This window comes from Aricia agestis, chromosome Z (genome assembly GCF_905147365.1).
Source record: "Aricia agestis chromosome Z, ilAriAges1.1, whole genome shotgun sequence".
Lineage (NCBI taxonomy): Eukaryota > Metazoa > Arthropoda > Insecta > Lepidoptera > Lycaenidae > Aricia > Aricia agestis.
Window position 1 is genome coordinate 30,859,873 of NC_056428.1, and position 17,828 is coordinate 30,877,700.

The window sequence follows — 17,828 nt, forward strand, 5'->3', positions numbered from 1 at the left end:
TGTACACAGTTATGGTAGAGTCTGAGAAAGGACATAGGCTACATTTTGATGTGGGAAAATATCTTATTTCCATGAAAATATCGATGAAAATTAATTCGCATTGCGCGTGGCCAGCGCTCATCCCGGGGGTCCTGGGTTCGAGTCCCGCAGGCGGAACAAAAAGTTTTCAATGTTCCTGGGTCTTGGATGTGTATTAAAATAATATTTCAAAAATCTTAAATATATTTTATGTATAATATTATAAAAAATCCAGAAATATATCGATGTAATGAACATTTTAGTTCTAATACGATTTAACAGATGGCGTTTTATTTTTTACTTCATTGTAACATAGAACTAATCATACTTATTAGTTATTATGTTTTTGTTTATAGTTTTTAATACGTTAGAATATTATGTTTAATAATATTATCACTTGGTATAATAATAATCAATCTATCTTATCTTATAGAACTCCTACTGCATTTCTAAGGAGTTCGAGTGTACCGTGTTGGCCTATATTCCATCCAGAAAATATATCAATGCAATCAACATTTTAATTCTAATATATGAAAACAGATGGCGTTTTATTTTTTACTTCATTATTGTAACAGAACTAATCATACCTACTTTATTATATATTATTGTTTTTATTCATAACTAGCTGTTGCCCGCGACTTCGTCCGCGTGGACTTTAGTTTATAGCGCGCGGTGGTACCCCTCTTAGGGCCGCGCAGCGCGCTACACCGGAATGGCAGCGCTGAAAGTGCTCGCCTCGCCGCTGCCATTCCGGTGTAGCGCGGCCCTTAATTAATCAAAATACCCAAAAACAGCTGTGCAGTGTGCACATAATCTATACTAATATTATAAATGCGAAAGTATCTCTGTCTGTCTGTCAGTCTCGCTTTCACGCCAAACGCCAAAACTACCGAACCGATTGTAATGAAATTTTGTATACAGATAGTCTAAAGCCTGAGAAAGGACATAGGCTACTTTTTTACTGGAAAAAAGGGTTGTAAGGGTCGTAAATTTGTTCAAAAAATTCATAATAGATGGCGCCGTGCGTCTTCTACATCGCGCTGACGCTTGCTCAAAAGTCTTTCTATAAGAGGTGGTATCATCTTACATTTAAGTCTCGATTTTTTTCGATTGTTATATCTATTCTACGGTATTAAATAACTCAGTACTTTATCTGTGCAGGCAGTGACGTAACCTTAAGACCAAATTTCACCAACGACTGTTAAAGTTAATGCTCGAATTAGTATCACGTTGGCTGTTTCGTTTTTCATATGAATGAAAGAGAAGACAGGACATTTTAACAAGCTGTTAACACTAACAGACGTTGGTGAAACTAAACCTATCAATGATAAATAGTTTATGGGTAAAGTTGTGTAATTGGGGGGCTAAATAAGCTTTAAAATTTGGCATAAAATATAAAGTTTAATATACAAAAATGAAGTACTTATTGTGTGCACACTGCACAGCTGTATTGAGGGGTACCAGGGTTTTTTTATAAAAGCTTTTGACACCAATTTTGTTGACATCGCGCGCTATAAACTGAAGTCCACGCGGACGAAGTCGCGGGCAACAGCTAGTTTATTATAATGTATTGGTCCGAAAGTACTGTTGGTGTCTATAGATAATACTAGGGATGCAATTTTAAATGATCCATTCAAACTAGAACTTCATTAACTACACAAGAACTTTACTTACTTATTAACACCTATTCATTTGACTGTATTGCCGCCCGCAGTGTTGAGCAGCAGTATTTAAATGGCTCCATTTACAAATTCATTACATCGTCTCGCCACGTTACAGTGTTAATTAAGCCTTAAATTCTTAATAATTTGTAAACGTAAAATGCTGATGGTAAAAGTTTGATTGCAGAAGGAGAACGGAGGGCTCATCATGGTTAACTTCTTCCCGGATTTCGTCAAGTGCTCGCCAAACGCTACGCTGTCTGATGTTGCAGGTTTGTATGTTCGTGTTGTACTTCCATGATGGACCAATAAATGTGATTACGATCGTATGGAGTGGCAAATTCATCTATGATTATAATTGATTACTTATGAAGTCATGACTGAAAAAAATAGGTTCAAAAATATTCAAAAAATAGGTTTCACTAACGAAATCTAAAACATTTAAAATGTCCGAACAAGTAATAAAATATAATATCGTAATAAGTAATAAATAATAATCAATTTTATGAAATTACACTTCTATTATATAATATTACTCTTAGGGTCAATTTATAATAGCACAGAGTCGAAGCGAAGCGAATTCGCAAAAACTGAATACAGAAAATTCAACCTTAACTCCAGAGCGTAACGCATACATTACTTCTGCGAGGTCAATAAGCGTTGGTCGGGCGCATTCACGCGAATACGCGCGGATGCGCGCGCTTTTTTAAATTCTCAGAAGTAACAAAGTGCGTTAACGCTTTGGAGTTAAGGTTGAATTTGTTATGTGCAGTTTTAATAATTCGCTTCGATGCGCTTTGACTCTGTGCTAGGATAAATTGACCCTTATGGGATAACTATGTATAATATGTAGTGTCCGACCGAAGGTCTATTTTTGGTCGAAGCCGAAGCCGAAGCCGATTAATCGGCAATCGCTACAACCTTCGGCCGAAGCCGAAGCCGAAGGTTTATAATCTTAATCGCTCGACTCTCAGTAATTAAGTTTAAACCGACTTAAAAAAAGGCGGTCATCAATTCGACGCGTATGTATGTAATATTTCCAGAACTGCCCAATTTTCGTATATATGTTTGTCTGTAATCTGTATCAGCGTCTGAACAAATGTGCCAAATTAAAATGATTTAGAAGTTAGGGTCAATTTATATTAGCGCAGATTCGAAGCGAAGCGAAGCGTATTTCCAAAAACCGAACACAGAAAATTCAACCTTAACTCTAGAGCGTAACGTAATACATTACTGCGAGACCAATCAGCGTTGGTCGCGCGCATCCACGCGACTTCTCGCGAATGCGCGCGCCTTTTTAAATTCTCAAAAGTAATAAAGTGCGTTAATGCTTTGGTATTAAGGTTGAATTTGTTATGCTCAGTTTTAATAATTCGCTTCGATGCGCTTCGACTATGCGATAGTATAAATAAACCCTTAGTGTTTGTTTATTGTATTTGACAGTGACTCCCAGTGGCCTCTGCATACGCGACCAAATCTGTCGCTCTCTCACGACTCACTCAGTATTTCGTTCAATTTCGACGGTTGCTCGGACCTTCGGCAAAGCTTCGGCTTCGGTCGGTTTTTAGGCCGAAGCCGAAGGTTTCACCGAAGGTGGTTTTTTTGGCCGAAGGCGGCCAAAAATATGATATAATAATTATGAGCCCCTCGAGTGATTGGATCTTTTACACAGTAAGTATAAGCTGGTATGCTGTGTAAAAGATTCAACCACTCGAGGGCGATTGCAGAAAAAACTAAGTTTATGGCAATATTTAGTATTTAAATCCGCCAAGTACGAAAAACAACGCGCAATAATATACACTGCAGGTTCAGAACAGTTACGAAATGTCTGGTATTGTTCTACCATTTTACCGGTAGAGTTTTGAGGTTCTCGTTTTGTAAAAACTAAACTTTTCTTGTTAGAGACTCATTGTTGAAAAACCCTGAAAATGTAGGTCATATTGCAGTTTCGTGAAAGGGACGGCTGTCATCGCTATATGCGATCACAGTTTAAGCTTGGTACCCTATTATTGTACAATACTGACTATGAATAAATAATCGGCCAAGTGCGAGTCGGACTCGCGCACGTAGAGTTCCGCACCATTATAGAGCAAAATTAGGCCAAATTTTGTGTTTTTTGTATGGAAGCCCCTCTTATTTTTTTTATTCAATATTAATATTATTATCAAATATTAAAGTACCCATAAAACTAAGGATTGTGTGAAAAATTCAAGTACCTACCTATTGCTATTATTATCATATAGAGCAAAAAAGGCCAAAAAAATCACGTTTGTTGTATGGGGCCCCTCTTAAATTTTTATTTTATTTTGTTTTTAGTATTGGTTGTTATAGCGGCAACATATATACACAATCTGTGAAAATTTCAACTCTCTAGCTCTATTACCGTTCTTGAGTTACAGCCTGGAGACATACTGACAGACAGACGGACAGACAACGAAGTCTTAATAATAGGGTCCCGTTTTTACCCTTTGGGTACGGAACCCTAAAAAGTTATAACTTTTCGACCATTAAACGATTCTTTATAGAAACACCATCATTTTCGATTTATACCGATTACAATAAATTTTCAATAAATTAATTATAATATAATCAATAGTATTAAATTTTCGTTATAAATTCATAGACTATAGAGCAAAATGGTTAATAATATCCACTAACAGCTAAAATGATAATAATATAGAAACATCGGTAACGATGCTTTGTCATATTATATGTTACTAGCTGTCCCGTAACCCGGAAACGTTGTTTTGCCCATATTATTTTATTGAAGTGACGAATATATAAGAGATTTGGCTCTCTTAGGCATTTTCAAATATTTAAGAAAATGTAATAGCGTGTAATATTCTAACTCTGAAAAGAACTAATACATTTATACTCCCCTCTCGCACGCGACTCCCGCCTTGATGACGCCCACTTCGCAACGGGCCGTGCAGTAGAAATCGTAATACATATTTTAATTTCGCCATAACTTCAAAACCAAGCGTCCAATTTTAGTCATTCAATGACTAAATATTATCTACATAAACTGTACTTAGTGATTAAATAATTTATTTTGATAAGGATTAATAGCATGAGTAAAATAAACACGTTTAAATGTAGTGCAAAAAAATTCAAGATTTTTTATATAAAAAAATTGTTGTTGTGCCTCACTTGACATAGATAGGTATAGTGTGTTGCGGACTTTTTTGTAGATATTTATAAGATCTACAATTGATTAGAACATTTTATGGTTCTTTCTTTTATAGTTTAGGTAGCGTACGCAAAATAAGTAACTTTTCTGGTCGATTTTTTACACCTCGTCTTCGAAAAACCCAAATATCTTACGGAAACCTATTTTTTCCTAAATAAAATTTAGCCTATGTTACTCGTGGATAATGTAGCTATCGAATGGTGAAAGAATTTTAAAAATCGGTCCAGTAGTTTTTGAGCCTATTCATTACAATTATACAAACAAAGTTTACCTCTTTATAATATTAGTATAGATTTAGGCTGTGAAAAATTAAATGAGATGTTGGCTGATTCTCAGTCTACACAAAATTGCAACAAAATCAGTCCTGGGGGGTGAGCCAAAATCTTTTCGTTTTCGCTTTGTTATAGAATCGCCGATGAAAATGTATGGAAGTGACATAAGCGTTCGTTAATATGACGTTGACGTTCAACTCGTTACCGTTTTAAATTTGGTTCCTTTTGATCTGTCATGTAACGTCAGCCTAGTACCGCTCAAAGTCACCTAAATATTGCAAATGTATTGAAATGTGTACCTAAGGTACACTTTTTTGACAAGTATTGTGGAGCATGTTTTTTGACGGTTGAAGGAGTTAATTTTCCTTAAACTTTTCCTTTGCCTAAAGTACTATTAATCAGTTTTGTTACAACTTACATTTTGTACACAGACACACCTATATACTCGTAGAACAGCGAGGCTAAAATGGTCATATTTAGCAATTCCTCTCAATCAATTCAGCAAATGAATTGTCAAAACTGTCAAACTGACAATTAATGTCAAATCAGTACAACAATACAGAAATGAATTGCAAGCAGAGTTGCATTTTGCGATTTTAGAAAAATGAATCATTTTATGATTCTTCAAAGCGACCATTTGAGCCCCGCTGAGCTCCCATCAGCTCTGATTTGCGCTGAGGGGTGTATGAAATGATTCGTCCATAATGGCTCAAAGTACAATAGCCTTGATGATCGGATTTGGACGTCCCACGATTGGATAGGGAATTTCAGATCAAGGATATTTCATGTGATGATGTGTACTAAATTGTTATAACCAGGTGATATTGCGGGAGACAACATTTTTTTGAGAAAAAAATCTATTCGATTTCTTTTCCTGAGAGAGTCCAATGTCCATACCCGACGAAATTGGTCCAGCTGTTTAAACAAGAAAATATGACAATAGATAGGCAGATATTTTTGAAGTGAAAACTTCTTTAGCGGCGTTGAGCACTTTTGTGGGATGGGTAAAAGCTGTGAAACTCGCGTCAGATTCTCGTGCTGATCGAAAAACCGTAAGACGGTTGGAGAGTAGAGTTGTAACATCAAAATCGATTAATCGAACAATCGATTGTTTTTTTTCGATTGTCGATATTTTTTAAATCGATTTCGATTAATTAAAATAATCGATTTTTTAAAATGGATTTTCAAAAAAAATGGGTTAAAAATTTAATCGATTGTAAGGGTTTCGATTAATTAAAAAAACGTTTTTTTTTTAATCTATTTTCATAAAAAATGAGTTAAAAAAAATAATGCACAAAGCTACGAATAGTAAAAACTAAGGAAAAGTAACTAAGTCAAAAAACATGCTCCACAATACTTGTCAAGCCCGGAGTGCAACCCGTCTCTTTTTTAATTCATCTATATCTATACTAATATTATAAAGAGGTAAACTTTGTTTTTTTGTTTGTTTGTTTGTTTAATTGTAATGAATAGGCTCAAAAACTACTGGACCGATTTTAAAAATTCTTTCATAATTCGAAAACTACATTATTTACGAGTAACATACGCTACTTTTTATTTTGGAAAATATAGGGTTCCGTAAGATATTTCAGTTTTTCGGAAACAACCAGAAAATTTACTTATTTTGCGTACGCTGCCTAAACTATAAAAGATAGAACTATACAATGTTCTAAGTAAATGTAGATCTTATAAAAATCTACAAAAATGTCCATGACACGCTATACCTATCTATGTCAAGTGAGGCACAACAACCATTTTTTTTATTTAAAAATCTTGATTTTTATTGTTCTACATTTAAATTATTTTACTCATGCTAATAATCCTTATCAAAACAAATTATTTCATCACTAAGTACAGTTTATGTAGAATATATTTGGTCTTTGAATTATTAAAATTTGATGTTTAGTTTAGAAGTTATGGCGAAATTAAAATATTGCGATGTACGCCCGTTTCAAAGTGGGCGCTACCAAAGCGGCGATGCGCTCGCGGGAAGGGTATCACTATACATCGCCCGCGTAATTTAGGAATGTCACGGAAACCGTACATTTTTCCGCAAGGAAGAAACCTATGTCCTTTCACGTGGTCTATTCTTCATGTAAATAATGTACCAAGTATTGTACACATTGAAAAAATCTACAGAAAACACGATAGTATATACGAATAAGGATATCCCACAATAACATTTTTTGTCATTTACTTTTAACTTCAAATAATGGCTAATTTTCGAAGTGATTTTAACCAATACGGCAATAATCCTTATTCAGTTAAATACTTTTAATGCGTTATTGATTATGGCCCTTTACAGCATGTTTTTTTATGAAATAAGGGGGCAAACGAGCAACCGGGCTACCTGATAGAAAGCAACTTCCGTCGCCCATGGACACTCGCAGCATCAGAAGAGCTGCAGGTGCGTTGCCGGCCTTTTAAGAGGGAAGAGGGTAATAGGGTTGGGCCTCCGGTAAACTCACTCACTCGGCGAAACACAGCGCAAGCGCTGCTTCACGCCCGTTTTCAGTGAGAACATGGTATTTCTCCGGTCGAGCCGGCCCATTCGTGCCGAAGTATGGATCTCCCACGTATGAAAGCGTATAAAGCATATTATGATTTAAATTTTAAATGAATATTTTCAAAGATATTACAGATTTAAAAATTGCGGGACGTAGCTTTTGCGGCAGTAGGTACCGACCAATGCGGGCCACGGGTAGTAATGAATATAAATTAATTATATTATTTATCAAAACTACTGAATCGATTTAAATCATTTTTTTAGTGACATAGGCTGTAATATATTTTATACCCGTGAGAAGCCGGGGCGGGTCGCTAGTATTTAATAATATTAGTTTGGAAGAATGGAAATTATTTAATAATAATATTGATAAAATGTTTGTTAATTTAAAAGTGTAGATGGATGTATAATGTATTACTTATCATAATCAGGATCAAGACTCATCTAAACTTAATTCGCTAAAACTTACAGCTGTTAAAGTACCAGTTACAGATATCACCATGAAATACAACCGAATAACTTTTGTTTTATATTTTGAACCACAGATCCTAGAGAATAGATACCGTAGTAAAAATTTGTTTCGATTTTTCCGCAGACAAGAACGAATAACTTCATAGCTAAGGAGTTTTACCTCAAGCAGAGTTTTTTGAGATCAACGTCCGCGTCGGTCATTTCTGTTCCTGGCTTTAGATAGGTATCTTGATGGGCCATTAAGGTGACGCCGCGTTAAAGTAAAAAACAGTGTTGGATATGTTTTAGATTGCTTGTTTTCTATGAGAGGCCGGGCCAGCCTCTCATAAAAAACAAGCAATGGAACAGCAAAAAAATGGAAAGGGCGTAAGCGACCATCGTCATTTGGTCGGATCAAGTCAATTCAATGTTAATTGTGATCTGTCGACTGGGTTTGACGTAACGCGTCCAAACTACGCAGTTCCTCCATCTGCCTAGGAATCAACTTCTCTGATAGCACAAATTTTGGAAACTTAAATCACTCTCCTCTGTTGGAAAAATAGGAATCCCTTTTTTACAGAGGTCTTTTTAAATGATTATTCTGTGTTATAAAAGTTGACCAATCGTGTTATGCTATGGGTAATTTAAAGACAAAAACATGACGAATACTGACAATGAACTTTAATTTTTTAGCTTTAGTCATTGATGAGAAAAAGTCGACATCGCTACAGCCAAATTATCAAGGCGTCGCCTTAAGGGACAGATATCCAACCCGTCCGCACAAAATGTACCTTTATTAAATCTTATAAAAGGTCTATATTAAAATGGTATTGTTGAGATTTAAAAATTAAACGACGCGTGAGTGATGAGGGTTTCGTTGGATTTATGAAAGGACAATACAGATACCTATGAGATAAAATGTCAACTGTTCCGACTTTGGCGCATTTTATAATAAGAAGAGAGCAATCAACTTATTATAAAAGAAGAACGAATTATAAATACTAGAGATCGCCCAATGGTCGAAATTCGACCTTAGTTTCAACGACATTAGAACTATTAGGTACATATATTTTGTGAAAAATAATATTGACTCTTGTCCCTGGGACTTAGCTGATCTCAGACCGGCCGTGTTAGCATTGACTAATAGCATCTTAGATTCAATAAAAAAAAATTAATCCATTTTCAATTTGTCAACTTGTTGTCAACAGACTTCAACCATAAATAAAAGAGTATAACTCGTATGTATGCCTATACATACGAGTTATACATACAGATTTTTGAGTGATAATTGCCTAATTATCACTCAAAAATCTGTCATTTCTTATGTGTGTGTGTTGTAGTGTGTTTTATTTGTTAAAAAAATGTATGATAAAAGCATAATTTGAAAATAATATTAGCTCGATGCACTCCCTCACCATATAAACTATAACTGCAAAATTTCATGCACCTACGTTTCCCCATTTTTCGTAAAAAGGGTTACAAAGTTTTTCGTTTGCGTTCTAAATATTAAATTAGAAAATATACAATTTAGTTATTATGTATTACGAGCAACAAAAGCCAAAAAATTATGTTTATTTTATGGGATAAAATAATAACTTTAACAGACAGACGGACAGACTTACCGTCCATCGAAGTTTCAGTAATAGGGTCCCGTTTTACCCTTTCCGTATGGAGCCCTAAAATAAGAACAGAACTACAAGTTTCCTTTTTGGTTGATATTGTCATTAGATTTGGACTACGGATTCCAAGCAGTCGGCACACGGAACCAATATATTGTACTGAAGTACTAATCATAATATTTCTATACATGCCTAGTGAAATGAAATGAAATGAAGTGAAGTGAAGTGAAATTAAATTAAAACATTTATTTCTAAATAGGTTAACAAAGCTAACACTTTTAGATCGTCGTCTACATGAGGCCTGCCACCTAGTAAGTAGTAGTATATTAGGCTATAGCTAATCCTAAAACAAATGCAGCATATTATGGCTTTAACGCAGTAGGTATTGCGCCAAATTCAATATAAAGTTAACCCTCAAGAGGTTAGCATTATAATTTAGAGCATAGTTGTATAATTACCGCCATAATACAGGGGTTGAGCTAACAAGATTTTGCATGAACTTGGTAGACAATTTACGTGGGCGAATGTTACGTTCAAGTTACTTGAACCGTGACCTGAAATTGGCTATCGCTCTATTCTACGTGCAATTATTGAGTGAGGGTGTTTAGTATATAAATATTGATATTTTGGAATTTTGATAGTGTCAAATATTTTAAAGTATAGAATAGGTAACTATAATAATAAGTTACATAATGATGCAATTAATGATAAGTATAATAATGAAGGAAAATTATGATTATAAGTATTTACAGTAAAGGAACTTTTGTTCTAAAATAACAGATATATTTTATAACATATTTCTAAAAAATACAAAATTGTACTATTTTATAAATAAACACTCTATACATAGTATAAAACAAAGTCGCTTTTTTTCCTCATGTCCCTTTGTTCCCTTTTATCGTTACAATTACGCCATAGAATATAATATATTAGTAGTACCAACAGATTTCCCACTCGTGCAACCCGTTTAAAAAAATAACAACTCTTGCTACGATACTATTAAGTTCAAATTCCGACCGCGTAGTGCTAGGTGCCTACAATTATATTTGCCCACATGTACGAGTACGCTCTCTTTCTATCGCGTAAGAGGCACCCTTTCTGACGAAATCAAGATTGTTTTTAGAAAATAAAATAATCTTCTTTTAATTACTATAGCTACTAATAGCAAACTTTTTTATAGTAATACTCAAATAGTAACCCAACGTATATTTTATAATAGTTTTATATTCGATTATAGTGTAGGAGCTGGTCAGGAATTTTTTACAACTTAAACATACTAACTTGTGTTTATTTATGTGTAGTATGCGGTTTGTTTGTAACAAATTAATTTATTTGCTATGTTTGTGTATTTTTTTTTATCTTTTTTTGTATTTTAAAGTCTTAAATTACTTTATTGAAATATTTCTTTGACTTTTTTCAATTGTTCATATTTATCAGATTTATAACGATTATGTCACAGCGGTTAAATCAGTACGTAGATATATCTACGATACGATACGATGAAAAAATCTTGCGCGCGCGTCACCCTCACCGCTCGCTTGTGAGTCCCTTGTGAGTTGTGATCTGCCCCTTTAAAGGGGTACTTACAGTTCGATACCTAAACACGCGAGTGGCACAGGCCTGACTACGCAACGGATTTTGATGATTTTTTCAGTGTTTAAGAGCCCATTTATCGAAGAAGGCTATAGGTTATATTTTATCACTTTAAGACTAATAGGAGCGAAGAAATAGAGGAAAATGTGAAAAAAACGGGGCAAATTATTAGAAAGGGCTAACTTGAACGCGCTAATCTCAGGAATTACTGATCCAATTTGAATAATTGAGTTCGGTTCCGTGTCGGAGTCGGTCTGTACGTCTGTACGTGTGTTCGTATTTATTTACAGATCTGAGCTATATCGCATTTTTTTTATTTGAATCGTAACTTCCCACACGCCAGGGCCAGGGAAAATACCATTTTTTTTATATACCCCTTTACGGAAAAACCCCCACGACAGAAAGCGGGGAAAACCAAGAGCAACATACCGTACCACGCCTGACCAGGCCACAATCGAACATCAGACGCAGCAGGTTATCCAAATGGTGCGTGCGGGCCCCGGCCGGGACCAAGGGAACGTGTATGGGTCCACTCCCGCACACACCATGCTATCACGCCTGCGGATCTAAGCGACCTGGGAAATAAGATAAGGGGGGAATACTTCCGAACCCCGGCCTTTTTTATTATTAGCGGACCGGGGGAAGTGACTGGGAGAGGTAGTGGAAAGGTGCTTCCGAACCCCGGCCTTTTTTATTTTTGGCGGACGGGGGGAAGTTACGCCGTGGGGTCGACGGTTACGAAATTAGGGCTGTCGCGGCCGTCAGGCCCCAGGCGGAAAATAAAAATATACGCTGGCATGTAAATTGCCGGCACAGGGGTAGGAGGGGGGAGACAATCCCACGGTGATAGTGAGCGCCGCGGCTGAGTGCCGCGGCGCAATCTCTTCCTCTTCAGTGATTGGAGGGCAGATGTTCCGCGGTGTCCTCTGGGACGGCGTCTCGGGGGAGTCGGTGGCGGTCCGGCGGTCGTGCATGCTACGGCGCCAGGTTGGCCAGCTCAGGTAGGCGCGAGGCGTCCGCTCGCGCGAAAAGACTCTTGGAGAGTTGCGCTATGAACGCCTCAACGCTCTCCACGCGCAGATCTCTCGCGATGGTGTCGTTCCTCACGTACCACGGCGCTCCGGCGATACGGCGTAGCACCTTATTCTGCTCCCTCTGTAGCGTTCGCTTGTGCAAAGCAGAGAGCAGATGGTGCCACGCTGGGGCTGCGTACGTGAGGCGGCTGCGGACATAATATAGTTTATAGAGCGCTATGCGCATGTTGAGCGGGATCTGCGGTGATGAGTAGGCCGGGTGCAGCTGGGCTACCGCTGCCTTGGCTCCGTTCACCGCTGCTTGGCACTGGGGTGCCATGGAAAGAGACCTGTCTATTATTACCCCCAGATATTTTGCTGTCGTATCCCGTGGGGCAGAAGCTCCACGGGATCTCGGCGTCATCGATCTTCAGGGGGGCCGGAAAACCTCGACTCCTGGTAACGGCGAGCGCTTGGGACTTAGCTGCGTTAACAGCCAGTCGCCATTTGCTCAGCCAGTCTGGGAGGAGGTCCAGCGTCCTCTGGATCTTGATGGCCGCATAATCTACCGTGAGGGAGGAGGCGAAGTACACCGTGTCATCGGCATACAGCGCCGCTAGTGTGCCCGGATCTTTAGGCACATCACTAACATAGTGCTTATAAAGATCCGGGGAAATAACACCCCCTTGGGGGACATCTGCGGAAATGGGGTGCTCAGGTGAGAAGACCCCGTCGACACGGACTTGAAAGGTCCGGTCGGAAAGAAAAGATGCCAGTAGCCTTACAATGAAAAGGGGAACGCCTGCTCGGATGAGCTTGCAGAGCAAGCCATGATGCCACACGCTGTTGAACGCCTTCTCCATGTCCAGGAATACTGCGACTGTGGACTCCTTCTTATTGGCCGCAACGGAAAGATGTTTGACCACGCGCACAAGCTGGAGAGTTGTACTCAGCCCGGAACGGAACCCGAACTGATCCTCTCTAGGAGGAAGGTAAGGGGACAAATGTTTTTTGAAGAGGACCTCAAAGACCTTGTATAAGGTCGATAGCAGTGTTATGGGCCGGTAGCCCTCGGCCCTTTTCAGGTCCTTATGGGGCTTGGGGATTGTGATTATGATCCCCTTCTTCCAGGTGGGGGGAAGTGGCCGGTCCTTACTATCCCGTTGTACAAGCGGGTCAGAGCGGCCACTGTCCTGAAGGGGAGATGATAATTGTCAATGTCAATCTGAAGATAATTGTCAATAAAGGGTCGCATAGTTTAATTTTTAATAATTTTGAATAATACTATGAGGCTGGCATAGAAGCCAATTGAAGCCTCGTAAAGAATAAGAAATAAAATATATATATGTCGTAGGATGATTAGATAAATCCGTGTTTTCGCGAAATCCCTAGAATTTTCGCGAAAACACGGATTTATCAAATCATCCTACGACATATATATCACAATTGACAGGCATAGACTTAGTTTGGGTTCCAAGTCTCCTACAAATTACTATCCATAACTTAGCACCTTCATAGACATACTGCAGAATCGAATCGAAATAATTTTGTGGAGTTATACAATAAATACATTAATTTAATTTTTATTTTTAGAACATTTTCACTACATCAAGAGGCTAATTGGAGCAGACTACGTGGGGATTGGTGGGGACTTCGATGGTGTAAACAGGTATGGCCTTATGCAATGTGTAAATAAGATAATTCATTAGAGTGTTCCGAAGGGTTCCGTACCGTTTTAGAGCTATTGTTATATCGGCAACAGAAATAAACAATCTGTGAAATTTTTAAAAGTCTAGCTATTGCGGTTCTTGAGATACAGCCTGGAGACAGACGGACCGACAACGAAATCTTAGTAATAGGGTCCTATTTTTACCTTTTAGGTACGGAACCCTAAAAATGTCGGTAAAATTACATTTACAATTTACATAATATTGAGATATTATGCTCAACCACTCATAAAAACAAAACCAAAAGTATTAAGCCTCAATTTCCTCGTCCATCTTTCTGCAGCGATTTCTAAAATGAACGGAATATTAAGCGACATTTGCATCGAAAATTTCAGACAGTATCCAGCCAACATGTTTTGGCACCATAAACTATATCCATTCTGCGACAGAATTATGCACAAGTTTGAGAACCGTCCAACGTTTTTATCAAATATGTCATCGTCTATAATATAGACGTGGTTCAGCAATAAAATTAAAAGAGATGTGAATGGAAGGACCATATAACTAACATTTAGTAACATAAGGACAATTACTATTTTTGCCTTTATAATTGGAACAAAAACTGAAAATTAATCATCTGGCTAATATATTTGGCTGCACATGAAATCCACAGTTATTATATTTCAAATCATTTAACCGGCCCTCAAACCTCCATTCATGAAATTAACAAAAAATTCAAACCGACTTCCACATGAAAATAACATCTTAAATGAACAAAAAAGTATTAAATAATTCTTACTTCCAGATGAGTTCAGGATAGGCTATCCACCACTTAACTTGACAAATAGAGTATGGAGAATCTGTCACAAAAGTTGTGGATGGCCTATCCGTCACTTTATCAGGAAGTGGTGAAACAGGTCTTTAGTCTAGACTTAATATGTCTAGCTATTTGACAAAACTTCCCGTCAACTTGGCCCATTTGTAAGGACTAAGGAGTCATTTAAATTTCGAATACTATCAAGAAATTCGTTTTACCTCTCCAGCTCAGAAAGTTTCGTCAATATTGCTAAAGACTTTCGGATAGTATGATCATAAATTGTCAAACTTTCCTGAAATATTAATGTCATTTTTGAGCGTAATTAAAGTTTGTTTTTAGATTCTGGCAACTTCTCAAGTTGATTTACGTAGATATATAGAAGCAAGACTCAAAAGACATAATATTATTATTATACTGTACTAGTTTCATAAGAAGTATAAAAAAGCGAAAGTTGCCAAATTTGCATCCCAAACAAAATTCACAACGCCGCTAAAATATTTTCACTTTACCCAAATGAGGTGGATGTTGTGGCAGAATTTGGCATAATTAGCTATGTTTTTCGACGCATGTATGAATGTGTGTATTGCTAAGACGTACTCAGATACGGTTTTACTCGATCGAGCAATTACGTAGAGTAAAAACCAAGGCTCGAGCTTTCGTCCACACATTCAGCATTACTCGATAGTTTTACTACAAATCGAGTAAAAATTATCGTGTGGACCGCAAAACTCACACGCTTGAGTATGGCTTGAGTAAAGCTCGATAGCTCGCGTCGAGTAAGTTCGATGGAAATTCGATTTACTTAATTCCATCGAGCCGGCTCGATGCTAGCCTTCGAGCTGTGAGTTTTGCGGTCCACACGGTAATTTTTACTCGATTTGGAGTAAAACTATTGAGTAATACCGTATGTGAGTACTTAGCAATAGGCAGTTGACCAAATCTCTAACGGCCGTTCCCAATATTTGATCTATCTCTGGTTTTGCCACACTAGAGATAGGAATAGCTCACATTAGACATTAGAGACATAATGTCAATTGTGAGCTATTCCTATCTCTAGTAGGGCAAAACCAGAGATAGATCAAATATTGGGAACGGCCGTAAATCTATAAGTCAGTGGAGTTGACAGACCGACTTCATTTGGTCGAATCATGTAAATTCAATGTAATTTGTGAAATTGTGATCTGTCCGCCGCTGGGCTTGAGAAAACGCGAGCAATTGACGTAGGTGGGTATCTGCCTATAAATCGACTTCTTTGATAGTACTATTTATAGTAAAATGTGTACGTGTTTAAGTTTTTAAAATTTTTGTGTACAGGGTGGCCCGTGGTCTGGAGGATGTGTCGAAGTACCCGGAGCTTTTCGCGGAACTCCTCAGGAGCGGCCAGTGGAGTGTGCAGGAGCTAAAGAATCTCGCCGGTCTCAACATGCTGAGGGTCATGAGACAAGTTGAAAAGGTAATGAGAGTCTCAATGATTCTGATTTACTATCAGAGAAGTTGATTCACAGGCAGATGGTGGACCAGCGAGATTTGGTCGCGTTATGTCAAACCCAGTCGACAGATCTAGCTCACATTGAATTGACATAATCCGACCAAATCTTGGTCCGTCAACTATGAATAAATTTCTGCGATGGTATATATCGTTGGTGGCAGCGACTGCTTAGTTTATGATCATGCTCATAATATAAGGCTCAATTTATACGTGATAAACTATAAATACACACTAATTGTGATATCGTTGTGTAGTGGTTTGGCCGTTTTAAGCCGTTATACGATGGGTCTAATCTTGTAATGATTAAAATCAGCATCCTTAATTAAATTACCATCGTAATCTCGACCTATGTATCGATAAGGCTTCTCAAGATTTATGAAGTGGCGAATATTTGAGAAGAATTAAACTTTGGGATTGGAGTCAAGGTCACAAAGTTTCACTACAAAACTTGCAGATAAGCAAAAGAAATTGCCTTGACGTTAATTTATCGGAGCAGTTTCTAAAAAGTGATTTTTTAGGATTTTTTCAATATAATTTGTAGCTTGGGCGTTTATTTACTACCCTTGGGTCGTAGTTTTGCTTGACTAATCTAAAATGATTGAATCTGAAAAATTTAGAAAATGTCATCTACATAGACTTCTTCGTCCACATAATATAGAATAAGCATTATCATAACATTATCATTTGATGAGTACCTAAGCTATACAACTTAGATTAAAAACAGAATTTACTGTAGTTGAGAGCTAGAAACATAGCAATGGCGCTAAGGGCTCTCACACAAAACTGCGAATTTGAAATAAAAATTAATAATGAAACAGGTCCGTGATGAAATGCGCACCAACGGCGTGGAACCAGAGGAGCATCCGGACTCCCCCACCGACAACGGCAACTGCACCAGCAACGCCTTCTACCTTGAATATGTGTAATAGAATAAAAAATCTACCAAAAGCAGTTCGCTCGGGCAACAAATTCTACCAATACACAACATGATGTGCTAAAGATACGCGTGCGTTTCTACCGGAGCTGCTTTGCAAGGAATGTGCTATTAAAAAAAATCCACAGCCGAACATATAACCTCCTCGTTTTTGGAAGTCGGTTAAAAACAAATAGAATTTTTGTATCTATAGAAATGCTCCTTGCATTCTATTGGGTCGTAAAAACGTATCCCTTGTACTTCAGCTTCTGTAGGAATATAGCCTGATAGCCAGCAGTTTTTGGCAAGTATATCTGGTTGTATAATTTGTAAATTATACACCGATCGATCAAGCGGACTCGACATGTATTTACAAATAATTTCGAGTAATATACGAATTTAATGTATTCAATTGATGTTTCCCCCAATAATGTCACCCCTAAAGAACTAATAGCTATGTTACGACTGTCTCATTTTGATAGTTTTTTTCGAACTGTCAATATACTAGTATTTTTGAAACCAAAGTGGTTATTGGAGTAAAAATTTACAAAGTAAGTTGATTTCTTACCTCACATTGGAACATCCTTAAAATTCAAGTCTAGATACCAATTAATTATTAA

General features: G+C 37.4%; 1 protein-coding gene across 2 annotated transcripts in view; it reads left to right on the plus strand.

Moving 5' to 3' along the window:
• LOC121738957 (dipeptidase 1-like) overlaps positions 1 to 17,620 on the plus strand; it is a 69,350-nt gene extending 51,730 nt beyond the window's left edge. For both annotated transcript variants that reach the window (XM_042131245.1, XM_042131246.1), the window contains 4 exons: positions 1,867 to 1,951; positions 13,916 to 13,991; positions 16,121 to 16,259; positions 17,114 to 17,620. In XM_042131245.1, the coding sequence (XP_041987179.1) occupies positions 1,867 to 1,951; positions 13,916 to 13,991; positions 16,121 to 16,259; positions 17,114 to 17,221 (408 nt within the window). In that variant the 3' untranslated portion in view covers positions 17,222 to 17,620. The remainder of the gene's footprint in view (positions 1 to 1,866; positions 1,952 to 13,915; positions 13,992 to 16,120; positions 16,260 to 17,113) is intronic.
• Positions 17,621 to 17,828: the final 208 nt, after the last annotated feature.